Raw genomic sequence first — 13,972 nt, forward strand, 5'->3', positions numbered from 1 at the left:
TTCTGACAAAATTTTAGAACATAAACCTTTGAGAATGACTCACTGAAGCAAATTGGCACTTGCCAAAATACAAACAAATTTTACTAAGGAAAATAAGTAACATGTTCTCTAAAGAAGTAAAATTTGAAGGGTATTATTTATGCCTCAACCTATATTTTCAGCTTCATTATTTTTATTTGTCCATGACTATATTTGCCATAAGTGGCAAAACAGATCTTGAACCCATCCCTTCTCTCTATCCCATCTACCTCTACATTAACCCAAACCACAACCATCTCTTACTCAGACTTCTTTTTTATTTTTTTAAAGATTTATTTATTTATTTGAGAGAGTGTGTGAGAAAGAGAGAGAGAGCATGTATGAGCGGGGGGGGAGGGGCAGAGGGAGAGGGAGAATCTCAAGCAGACCCTCTGCTGAGCACGAAGCCTGCCAAGGAAATCAATCCCACAACCCATGAGATCCTGACCTGAGCCAAAACCAAGAGTTGGATACCCAACTGACTAAGCCAACAGGTGCCCCTTACCTGGATTTCTGAAGTAGGCTCCCAACAGGTCTTGCTCCTTTCACTCTTGTCTCCCTCCCATCTATTCATACTATAGCCAGAGTGATCTATCTGCAACATTCTAAAACCCTTCAATGGTTTTTCATTACACTTAGAATCAAACCTCATTTCCATAGCGTTATCTATATGGTCTTGTTGGATACAGTCCCTACCTGTCTCTCCAACCAGATCTGATGCTACACTGCAGTCTCACTCATTACACTCCAGCCACAAAAACTATTTTTATTTTTAACATTTATTTATTTCAGAGAGAGCAAGGGGAGGGGCAGAGGGAGAGGAAGAGAGAGAATCCCCAGCAGGCTCCCCACTGAGCCTGAAACCTGATGCGGTCTCCATCTCAGGGCCCCGAGATCATGACCTGAGCTGAAACCAAGAGTCAGACGCTTAATGAACTGGCACCCCAAAGACTATCTTTCATTTCCTGATACTCGGCTATATTTTTCTCACCTCAAATATTTCATACATGCCGTTCCCTCTGCTACTTTTACTCTTCCTTCTATTCTTTGCCTGGCTTGTTCCTATCATCCTGAGGTCAGAGAAGGCATTCCTATCCATTCTAAATTAGGTTTATCCCATTATTTCTCACATAGCATTCTGTTCTTTTTCTTCCTAACACATATCACAATTTTAATTATATATTTATGTATGTGTATTTATTTAATTTCTGTCTCCCCTCCTAGATATAAGTTCCAGGAAAATGTAATCTTTCATGTTTTTTCACCACAATACAGCCAGCACCTAGCAGCATACTGACCCCAGAGAAGGTGCTCTATAAACATTTGATGAGATAAAAATAAAACATGGGCCTACTATCTTCTCAAAAAGCGAGTGGCAATGACCGGGTGTCTATTTCAACCTTGCTACCTTGGAGGTCCAAAAATGATTCAGTTCAATCAGAAAAACAGACTTTTAGTCTTGCCTTTTTATACTTTCCTCTCCCCTCCATGCAAGGAAAATAAATCTTCCAATGGATCTAACTGTATAATGACAACACCCCATGAACCTAAAGTTAGTCTAGAAAAGTCTTATTTTTCTTCCTTTCCCCTACTTGTCACCTACTGCTGCAGAGTGCTAGTTGTGTCTGCAAAATCAGCTGAAAAAGAAAAATGTCTGCTTCCATAATTTATAGAATCAAGTCTTTGACATTAAACATTTAGCACAGAGCAAGAATTTAAATACCTGCTATCAGTAGTAAAGGCGTTTTTAAATATGACCTTATTTTTATTAAAGAATAAAACTTTTCCTCACAGCCCACTTAAAATGTCTTTCATTAACATAACCAAAAGTTAAGAAACGTATAACAGGTTGTCAATTCCTAATCTAATAAAATACGTTAAGGTCAGTTCTAGATGTGAAACAATTGGATATTTTTGCTTTAAATTGACAATGCCACTTACTGTGGCTTCTGTTTTGATGGTTAGAGACAGAATTTTGCACGGGAAAGCTGCCTAAGATACTGCATGTATCTGATGTCTCTACCTTCAGGGAAAACTCCTACAGTCTGATTGAATGATACTCCGGAGCTTTGCACGTCCTTTTAAAATTAATATATAGGCACATAAGTGAGAAAAGCTTTATTATAAATCAAAAATGACCATTAAAAATGATAAACACCTGCATTTCCCCACTGAAGATGTATTCACCATATGACCTCATTCACATAGACAGGTTTGCTTAATATATATTTCAATGTTAATACACAGCCACACTTTATTTGATCATACTTATTTTGTGTCATTATCAAGTTCACCACCTTATTAAGAGATTCAGAGAATAAGATAACCAAACCTCTCCCCGAGTTAAATTAAATATCTATCTGCAACATTCTAATGGACAAATGGACAAAAATTAAATCACAAACCGTTTTCCAATTTTTCCCAGGTACTAGTGTATTAATAATATTAATAATATATACATGGTGCTTGTTTCACGACCTAAACACAAATAACTTTAAGATATGTATTTTGAGCTTTTTCTAAAACACCTATTTGTGATGAGGCCACACTAACAGCACACTTAGCAACAGCGGCCAGATTTTAAAAGCTCACCATTCTTTGCTGAGACGACAGAACGCTGTCCCAGTCAGCATCTTGTTGAATGGTATTGACAAGTGTTGGTAGCTCCTCAGAGTGAGGTTTGTTGTGCATTATGGGGTGCAGAGGCAGATGGGAGGCCACATGTTGATCACCGCCCTCTTCCTTTTCCCTTGAGATCAAATCTTGGGTCATTGCTTCCTCTCCATCAGCTGCACAGGCAAATGGAGAGGTGGCTTGCTTGGAAGACATTCTTCTGCAGAAGAAGGAAAGAACATGGATTCAAAAAGGCTGTCAATGACAGAAGAAGAAACAATCCCTTACATTTGACTAATTCAGAAAAAAAAAATAGGTTCTCTAACTTCAGGTTGTTTATGAGCTGCTCTAAACCACTTTGAAAAAGAACTTAGCTTATCTGTTCTACTCCCCCTCTCTGTTTTCAACTCAGCAAACCTCTTCCTAGTAATTGCTACACATCTTCCTCCTTAACAATCCACAAATGACATTTTCGAGGAATAAGTTTTCATAACATATAGTATACGTATGTGTGTATTTTTCCTCCCAGTTCTTCCAACTAGATTATCAAATTAGGTTGATGGCTAACAATGGGGAAAAAACTAAATAAATAAGTGAATGAACTGACAAATAAGCCAGTTTGGAGGATGATTTTAAAGTAGAAATATCCAAATTTCTCTTATGCTTTATGTGGGAACAAAAGAAGTCTATGTGAGAAAATACAATCAGGAGAGTACACAATACATGTTGAAAGTCCTAACCAAATTTGGTCTTGACTTCTTAGTTTATACCTTGTATTATGAGTGCCAGGGCCTAACATTGTTTAGTGTCAATCCGATCTTTTTTTAAAGATTTTCAAAATGTGTCAACTACTGTAACTTAACTTTTAAGTGACATATTGATCAAGTGGCTGAAAATGTTAGATTAGTCTTAGGGCAATTTTGTATCATTTGAATTAAATATATGAAATAACTATGCCTCTATTTTATATTAGAAAGTACCATACAAAATTCAAAGCATTTACTGTGAAAATAGTAAAATGCCTACTATACACCATATTTTTAAAACTGCAAAAACAATTACCAAACACTCATCTATGTACCCACAAGTAAACATCGACTGCATTTTGCACAAGGTCTCCATTCTGTGCTTTGTCAAGATGATTTTCTTAACAAAATGCTTAGAAATAAAAACACCAGAAGTTTATAACTTAAAAGAAAAGACAGTTGAGTATTTTTTCTAAAAGTTTGTTGTTTTCAGTTTATAGCATCTTTAGCTCTAAAATTGCTGTGTAATGAAGGAATAAAATCTCCACCTTAATTGCTCTTTAACATTAATTGATTTCATACCATTTTTTTAAAAATGCACAAATCAGTTAACATAGGAAACCACATGAGCATTTTTCAAATTAGCAAATCATTAACTTGCTAGTACTGTTTCTACAGACAAATAAATACTGATTAAAGGGTCTAGAAATCTGAGATTAACAGTTAAATTTACAAATCTGTCACATGCTTTCATGAATATTGCAGTGAAGGAAATATCAAGTGCAAAGAAAAATAATTAAGTTAATTCCAATTTAAACAGTAGTTTTTATGTAGCAGCCCATGTTTCACATAGGATTTAACAGCTAATGCTAAATTTCTCACAATTAATGAGGGGGCTCAGATTTAGTATCCTACAGTGAAAAAAATTAATATAAGATCAGCTAATCTAATTATGCACAGTTCTAAATAAAAGTATTACAGGCTTTTGAAGTGCTTTGAAACATATTAAAATGCTGATACCTACTTATAATAATCATTCTACAAATAATAAAATTTCATCTGTTAGACTTGATACTAGAAAATAAAATGGGGGAAAGGAAGTACAGAAGAATGTCTATATTTTCTTTGAGAAGAAAGAAATAAATGTTCTAAAGAGTACTATATCAAAGAATCAGATAAGTATATTCCTGTCTAATTTCTATCAAAACTAGCACGTGGAAAAATGCATATACACATATGGAAAGTGATACCAAAGGATGTTTATCATTGTACAGGGATCACTGCAAATACTACAGTAAAGCCAGACAAATTATAACTGGTCTGCAAATTTATCCAGAGTTTACCATAAACAACAAGAGTGTTTTCATAGTTCAGATAATGACAGTACCAATAATGTAATCATTCACATTAAAAACAAAAGAGTGAATTTACTGCTGCCTTTTAAAACAGTTAAATACAATTGAAAGTCATAAGCCAAAACTCAGAGTGACTTTAGCTCCCCAACAAACATCCTCTATTATAAAGTGACTTGGCTCCTTCCAATAGCAATATCTGTGATTGTTGCTTTAGTATAAATTAATCATGACACAAAACCCAAAATGAAAAGTCTCTTAAGAATAATTTCAAGTATAAACTGCACCAATGAACAATAGTGCACAATCCTAATTAAACACAACCATGCAGCTGTAAAAATAGACTAAATCTGTCCAAAGCTGGGTTGAGTTTAAAGGCTGGTTTGTTAGAATGTTTTCTTAAGAAAGGCTGGGCCCTCAGTCTTAATCAGCCAATAAATTATTTCCTGCAATTACATTAAATAGAAAATTATCTTCAAATGGGGAGTGTTAATTGAAAATCAAAATTCAGAGGGAAGTTTAGAAATTACACGCTGAATACAATTAGTGAGGAAAGGCTTCACCTCTACTTCATCAACAGTGTTCTGGTGATTCCTCCAGTGACCATTCAGGAAAGCTACCTATTTACAACATCACACAATTTGTCTTTTATTTTGCACCTACAAATACAAATGTCTATCAGGGTTGCAAATAAAAGATAGGCTGCCAAAAAAAAGCAATATTAAATTTGACTGTTCATCCTCAGTTCACACCATCGTTTGGGGACAAGGAGAGGGGGAATGTTAGGGCAATAACGGTTAACAACCAAGGAAGGCATACTCAACTTCAAAATCCTTCCCTTTACCTAAGGAACTAACATTTTTGTTCCAAGAAGCATACTTTACTGTATCATATTTTATTTAATTTCTTGAGTTTTCTCTACCACAGTTCTCAACACGTTGCTAGCAGAGAAAAAGGTGATTTTGAGGTATTGTTCCCCTGAAGGCATTTCCTTTTGATAAAATTGTTGGCTTCTTTCAGGTTGGTTTTTAATTGTTGTAGTTTGGTAGTTTTGTTGTATTTTTAAAAGGAAAATGTGTACACATACTTTTTAAAGCAAAGTTTATTAAGTAAGTCTTAAATTTCCTGATTATTAGATTCAATTTACTGATTACTTTTTACACAATTACTTTATTAAAGAATCCTTCAACTTACTGATTACATCCTCATTCATTTCTTTACTTTAGCTTTCCCTTTTTAAAACATTTTACTAGACCAACTAAACTATCCTGGAAGCTGCAAAGATACTTGACTTTTGGTAATGCCTTCACTATAACCACTGCACCATGACTACTCTCCTTTAGAAATTCATAAATCAAATATGTACTTGGTGTTAATGTTTTAAAATGTCACCTGGGATGCTCAGTTTTATTTTTAATGATCATTTAGTAATTTTTCATTACAAAAATTTTCACCCCCCGTGTATTAGAACTGTATCTTACTTTAGCTAAGCTGTCATATAAAACTAGTAAGCAAAAGAATCAAAATCCTTGTGAAAATGGTCAATTTCTATGTGACTTTACTTTGTTTTATTTTTGCACTATTATAACTTAAAAATCATTCAAATGAATTGTTTTTTTTAATTTGTATTAAAAAAAAAAATCTCCCTAGTTATACCCCCTGAAAACAGGGGTTTATAATGGAAGTGCTGACACAACCCTAACTAAAGCAGCGCAAATGTTGCCGCTATAATACACAAAATCAAGTTCTATTATTCTAAACTATCCTCGCTCATGGGATTTTTCTTTACTGTGCTCCCAGCCAAACTGCTGAAGCATGAAAAATTTAAATGCAATCAAATGCGCCCAATTCTACTTTACTAGAACAAGTGTCTACAGTGGTACAATCTTAAAAGGAGATGCAACAGATTTGTTTGGTGTTTTTTTTAACTGTTTATTTATAATACAGTGCATTGGAGATAAAATAAAAGAGGAAATTACACTCACATGGTACTAGTGTATTGACTACACAGAGTACATTATAATCAGAGAGAAAAACTACATTGTCAACTTATCACATTGGTTAAACAAGATGGTTTTCTGGGGCATAGCTATTATCAAGTAAAACCTCCAAAGAGAATTACATATCTTTGGGACACATGAAACTAAATTCCCATCATGTGTTCCCCGAGTTTGAAATGTCTCTGCCCAGAAGATCAAGTGAATTCCCAGGATGCCAGGCCATTGGGAAGAACTTCAGGGCTTAGGACTTTTGGGAATGAGATTGTTGGAAATAAAGTCTCCAGTAATGGATAATGTTTTCTAGGAAGTCAGTAGGAGTATTTCTAGAAAGGTAATTATTTTACTTCAATCCAAAACCCCAGTAAAAAATCTGAATGTTTAAGCCATCACAAATTTATTCAGACAGTAAATTTACTTTATGTTCTTTAACAAGAAATTAAGATAAGCTGGTCCAAGACTTTATAAAATGGTAAGGATATGGATATCTATACATTAAGACCTCTATCTCAGAAAATCAAATTCTCTAGAATTTTAAACCAGCCCAATCTGCTGTTGTTATTTTTAAGAAACAGTTATTTATAAAAGTTTAAAGGTTAGGATTATTTTAAAACAACTTTCTCCTAGGGCTTCACCACTTGAAATTACTTTTTTTAAACTATTGTCTGGGAAGAATACATTTCAAAATGATTTTACATAGGTATCAAAAAGAACCATTGAATTTATTGGAACAATATTTTTAACCTAATTTTTAAAAATGTTTTCCTTACTTCTAAGATAATTATCAAATGGCATTCACTTGTTAGGTGTACTACATTTATTCAAAGAAGCTCAGTTTTTAACATAAGGCAACATTTTAATAGTTGGTTTACTTAAAGAAAAAATTAAACATTCAGGCCAATATTCATATGTGTTTTTGCAACTCAGCCCCAGGCTACCAAGGTAGACTTACTTCTGTCAGATGATTCACTGTTAATTTAATGCTGCAATTGATCTGATACTAAGAAATAAACAACTAATTTTCCAAAAATATAACACAGTGCCTCTCATTTTGAGCATGAGTAACAGATATGTTCAGCTGCCAAAATGCACAATACTTAGGAACCCCTACAAAGGATGCCAGTCCACCCAGCCTAGGGCAAAGAATGATTTTTCCTGCACCTCTAATTCCCATGTTTAAGGATTGAGGGATGGGGAAGGATCCTGATTCCAGACATTAAAATGAAGACATCCCTCTCAAAACTTTTCCTGCTTTATTAGGGTAAAGCCTGAGAGTGGTTGTTGATTCTTTGTATTTTATCCAGCACTACCTCCTCTCCCCAACTCCACCCCCAAACTTCCCTCAGATTCTGCCAGGTTTTTCCTCTCTCTTTCATCTGTTTAATAAGTAACAGAAAATTCAGAGAAAAAGAAGGTAACTGCTTTCAGAGCTACCTTGGAGAGTTATAAACCTATCTTTTAAAGTTTGTAGTGGCTCTTTCAGAACATACATGGTAACATATACAGACAATATCTGTTAGAAAAAAATTCACTGATTTATCTGTTAGATCAAGAGAGATGAGGCAAATGAAATATGCTTGAGGCCCTTGAAGTATGTCTAAGAAGGGGCTTAAATCAATAGATTCTGACTTATCTAAGGTTTCTAATTTTTCACACCAAAGCACCAAAATTGTCTACAAAGGCCTCTGAGGTTCTTACAAAAACAGGGACTACCTGGAACAGATTCTTCTCAAGTCATCAAAGTTTGTGTTTCTAGAGTTTATATTTAGCTGACAATATTGCTGTCACTTTATATAGCTTAAGACTGTTCTTTGGACTAGAGCTCATATGTCTTGGAATGCTTTGACTCATGAATTGTTTCTCCTGATAATGTTACATCACGTAACTACCTCTGTCTAATTGGTTAGTATCTGCTGGAAGAGGCAGGCAACCAGCCTAAAGAGTAGCCTGCCTGACTGACTGCCTATGGAAAACCTGTAATTGTTACATGTGTCTCTGAGTATCCAGTTTCTTCTGGAGATCAAAACAACTTGACTTCATGTAACCTCTATCTATACTTCTGTTTATAGTAATACTGAATTTTTCTCACAGTTTTTCTACCAGTAACTTGTTGGGATCTTTGCTTTGGAAAGCCAGGCCCAGAATTTATAAATAAAATCAGTCACTTAACAATAAGAGCAAAACCAAACAATGGTTACTATAAATACACACTAACTTAGAGGATTTTAATCAAGCACAATGACTTTATAGCTCAACCAAAAGACCTCTATGTGGCTTGAATGAAAACTGTCTACAATAGTAGCAGAATGAGTTTATTTATATATGCTTACTTTGAATCTCCTCTTCACATGAAATGAAAACCATAATTTTTAAAGTGAAAACCAAACATGTCTTTGTCAGCTTGAAACCTATCCACTAGTCTAGAAGCCCAATTAAAGATATCTTATCCACTTATTAATAAAAATCATAAACTAGAACAATAACTTCTCAGAGAGAAAGGACAGGAAGCTGTCACTGTATGCTTTTCCATTCTTACCTCTATTTTCACTTTTTAGTATTGCCAGAAAAAAAGAGAAATATGAGAATTGATGTTGGACAGATTGTTTCAAAAAATGAAGGCTCACGTGTGATGACCATGAACAAAACTACATAAAGAAGTTAATCTCTGAGGTTTTCCTTCGGCTAAATAAAGCAATCCAGCAATTCCTCCCTTCCACGTAAATGAAATAAGGTATAAATTTCACATTCTTTATCAAATAAGAGGAGGGTGAGGCAAGGGAAGGGGAGGGGATAAAGGAGGCATGAAGGGGAAAGGGGAGGAGAGAAACAACCATGGCTTTGCAGTTCATTTTCAGTTTGTCTACTTAATGAAAACCTCATTGTACAACCCTGAAAACCATTTCCAGCAGGCAAAGTATTTCTGATTCAGCGGAGGTTACACAAGCATCAAAGCAGTTAAATATAGGTGCCAAGCTGCATTGCCAGGAGCTCTTAGTACTGTGAGTTAGTGTTACCTGACAGCTTAGTGAATATAAAATTACTTGTTTCTCCAATTGAAGACAATCAAATTGTCACCTTCCATTGTAATAATGCACAACTAGTGATCAGCAAAGTGCAAACATAATTACCATGAAGAAAACAAAAAATCAAATCTAAATCTCTCTACAGAGTAAACACATCTATCTGGCTTCCCCCCAAAAGGAGTGCATTTTAATACTGAAGGCTATGATGCAATCTTTGTTATTTAACAATAAGATTTATTAGTCTTATGTTAAATTAAAATGAAAAACAACATGAAAGACCAATTCATAAAAAGTGAACACAAACACCAGTAACAGCACTACAACTTTCCAGACAGAGTACAAGGCCTACAAATTATATCGCTGCCATTTGGGCCAATAATGTTAAGTGTATGTCAGCAGCACGTCCATTATAAAAACCATGCTTTAAGAGATTTCTTTCCAGCCTAGAAACATTTCTGAAGGTTGAAAAAAAAACCAGGTAGGATCCAACCTCAAAAGCTTTTGTCTTAATTTCTCCTTAAAAAAAAAGTTGTGTTTCATTTTTGTCTTCTAAAGTGGCCTGTATTTTTGAGGTTGAAAATTCACCTAACAAAATTGATTTAATATCTCTATCGAAGTTTAGAAAAATAACCAAGCATAGGGTACATGTCTACAACTATTACTGAGACACTCAGCATCTGGAATTCTTGTCCAAATTTGGTGGCCAGATTGGCCCACTATGAAAGTGATTTCAGTAACTCAAAACCGGGTTAGTATTAAAGCACTGAAAATTTGACATGGTTCTCCCATACCCTGAAGATTCCGAAGATATAAATATAGATGTTGCTCCAAACATTTGCTTTTTTAAAAGCTCTTTTGGTAAAGTGATTTTATATCTAACTCAAGATTTAAAACATTCAGATTTACATCATTCCTTCCAATATGGAAAAAAACTATCTTTCCCATTCTGAAAACACTCCACACATAGGGGTTTTCTTCTTTCATCAATAATGTCCTCCTTTTAACAGATATATGACCACTTACAGCTATTGCATGATATTCCATTTTTACCCGATACTTCTGTTCTAAACAATATCTTTTTTAATCCTCTGACACACACACACACACACACACACACACAAAATAACAAACGGGTTAGTTGAGGAAGAGGAAGAAGCACTGCACCAGAGTGCAAGTGGAATGAATCAGGGACCATCAACAACATAGGATTCCCTGAACTTGAATTTTACCATATAAATTTAGACACTTCATCCTTTATAAATCTGAAATGGCCAATCAATCTTATTCTTCACTCGTACTCCACCATTACCCCATTTTATAAGGGAAGAGTGGACAAAAGGGTGAAATGAAGACACTGGATTGACTCTATGGCTTAATCAGAAGCAGAATGAAGATGACAGAAAAAGAGGAAAACAAAAATCCAATCTCTAGTTACAAGTTTTATTGCGATTTGAGATAAATTTCACATCATTAAAAGAAGTCTGGATTTGAGAAATAAGACTGTTTTAGGAAAAGATCTTTTTCTTGACCTTGCCCACTTTAAAAATATAGAATGAAGTTTCCTCCCCACCACCCTGGCCCAAGAAACCCTACTTACAAGCTTAACAAAATAAAAACGGACCAGCACAGGGGATGCAATCAGTGTTTTTTGAACTTCAGTGATAAGTAACTTAATACATTCCTAAATTATGCTCCTGCAGAATATTCCATACAATATAGTAATAATAAAAAAGGATCAACAAGAGGAAAAAAAAAAGAAAAACCTGTTGTCATAGAATGTCTTCCATTTCTAGGGAGATAAATGCTTGCAAAGATATTATCATAAGCTTATACCTAGTGGAAGAAAAATAGAAAATATTAAAAGGTTTTGTTTTATTTTTTTCTTTAAAAAAAAGCTTATTCTATATATTCCATGAGATTAGAGATCGTGTCTGTCTTGTTCTTTACTGGATCATCGGGGCCCCGCACAGTGCACACAATCAGTATTGTCTACATATTGTCTAATATTGGAAAGAAAGAGGGAAAATCAGAGAGGGAGAGATGGGCAAACAGCTTATTTTTCAAACTTAAGGTGAATACATAATAACAGAAAATACCACCCATATGTTAATGCTGCCAACCTAAACATTACCCTTCTTCTATGCTCTTTTTGTCAAACATCTCATTCCTTAATATTTAAATCATAATTTTTATATTTATATACCCAACACTGAGCGCTCTCTCATCTTCCTGAAATACAACAGTCCTCAAATGACTGCTAGACATTTATACCAAGATGTACTCTGCTATGTCATATTCAACAAACTTAAAATTAGTTTCATCATTATTTTCTTCAACACCCTCCCTCATTCATTCACACCCAGAAAAGCATCATTCTCGGAATCATCCAAATTCAAAACATGACACTGCATCTGTCTCCTCTTTTATTCTTGTTCCTCACTGCCAGACTGTCATTAAGTTCCATCAATTCTTCCTTAAGAAAATTTCTTCAGCTCACACCTACTTACCATGCTCATAATCATCTGAGTAGGGCTTTATTACACTTCATACCTAGACTCTTACAGCGGACTCTAAACTGATTTCCCTAATTTCATTTTCTCCCCCTCCAAATCAATCTTACTGCTACTCCCTTCAACAAACCATTCTTTTGATCAAGAAACATTGGTGGCTTTCCCCTGATGACAAAAAAAAAAGTTCAAACTCCTGACTCTGGCATTCGAGACCCTCCATTCAGAATCAACCAATCTTTCTAAATTTATCTTCTAGTATTCTACACTTTAACCTTCTATTCTAACTAGACTGATAGACTCAGGCTTCACTTATTGCTGTCCCCCCAACCCCACCTTTGCTCTGCCTGCCTCCCCCTACTTCCCTCACCCTCCTTTCTTATCACTAGGAACCAACTGAGATAATTCCAAGTAACTATGATCCACCCCTCTTCTAATCACTCCTAGTAAGTGCTCTGAAAATTTGTTTTTATGTCACTCATTCCACACTTAATGCATACTATCTTACTTAATCTTTTTAAAAAGTGTAATATCACTGTATTTCTTAAAAGTAATCCCAACCAGAGTACAAAACTTTCAAGGGCAAGAACAAAATCCTGGCTCTCTGTATTCCCACAAGTACCTAGTACAATACTTTGCATAAAGAAAACACTCAATAAATATTTTTTGCCCAATTACTTAAATATTATTAAATGAATAGGCAGAAATAAATTTAGAGTATCATATTTAACCAGAGGATTTAAAGTAAAGCCCCTCGATTTCTGTACCTAACTTGGTTTCCAGGGCTATCTCTTCTTCCCCAACCCCTGGCCAGTAAAAATTCATCTCATACCTTAAAAGTTCCACCTATTCATTGGCAAGAAAGTCCCTCCAAAAATCATCAATTTATGTTGTTAAAAACACTGGAAAGTTAGATGGATGGATGGATGGATGGATGGATGGATGGATGTTAGAGAGATGGCTGAAAAGATGCATGAATAGTATTTACTAGTTGCTTAGAAAGTACTAGTCACTGCACTGAGCACTGCTACATGTATTAACCTCATTTAGTTCTCAGAACAGTTCTAGGATTTAGATAATGTCATTGTCCTTGTTTCATGATAAGGAAACCAAGGCACAAAAACGTTTATTTTTTTTTAAATTAAAACTTGCCTAAAGTCACACCTTGTAAAAACAAAAAGCAAAATTTGAACTTAAGTGGTCTAATTCCAGGGCTGATGCTATTAGAATTAAAGGTAACTAAGAGTAATTCTAAATTAAATAAATTATTAACTATTTTCAATTATCATCTGAATTTTTCTTTACTAAAGAATATACTTCCTATTTTTAATATTACAGTTAGATATTCTGGATTCTCATTTAATCTAAGCTTAGTCAAAGGATTTGTTATTTTTTTCTTTCCTTCTACGGGTGAAGGTGTTTAATTATTGGTTAACAACTATTTAAAAAAAAAAACAGAAAGAGAGAGAGAAAAAAGGAGAGCTGCCAACCCTCTAACCAATCCATTTGACTCTCATTCTAAACAGCTTGACAACAAAATTATTTATGGAAATAGTTAAAGGTATGGGCACACAAAGCTGAGAGGTTCACTCTAGTTTTTATATGGTAAATTTTCTAACATATATTTGTTTGTTGTTAACTATCCATGCATTCCCTAGCACTGGTTAGTCTAGATGGTCAACATTTAGCTATATTCTTACATAGACAATTGTGAGA

The 13,972-nt window shown here is 34.6% G+C and overlaps 1 protein-coding gene across 16 annotated transcripts in view; it reads right to left on the reverse strand.

The window, feature by feature from the left end:
* SOX6 (SRY-box transcription factor 6) overlaps window positions 1-13,972 on the reverse strand; it is a 652,457-nt gene that overhangs the window by 348,556 nt on the left and 289,929 nt on the right. For all 16 annotated transcript variants that reach the window (XM_027580197.2, XM_027580203.2, XM_027580196.2 and 13 more), the window contains one exon: window positions 2,611-2,851. In XM_027580197.2, the coding sequence (XP_027435998.2) occupies window positions 2,611-2,847 (237 nt within the window). In that variant the 5' untranslated portion in view covers window positions 2,848-2,851. The remainder of the gene's footprint in view (window positions 1-2,610; window positions 2,852-13,972) is intronic.

The sequence above is a fragment of the Zalophus californianus genome, chromosome 11, assembly GCF_009762305.2.
Source record: "Zalophus californianus isolate mZalCal1 chromosome 11, mZalCal1.pri.v2, whole genome shotgun sequence".
In the NCBI taxonomy this organism is placed as follows: domain Eukaryota; kingdom Metazoa; phylum Chordata; class Mammalia; order Carnivora; family Otariidae; genus Zalophus; species Zalophus californianus.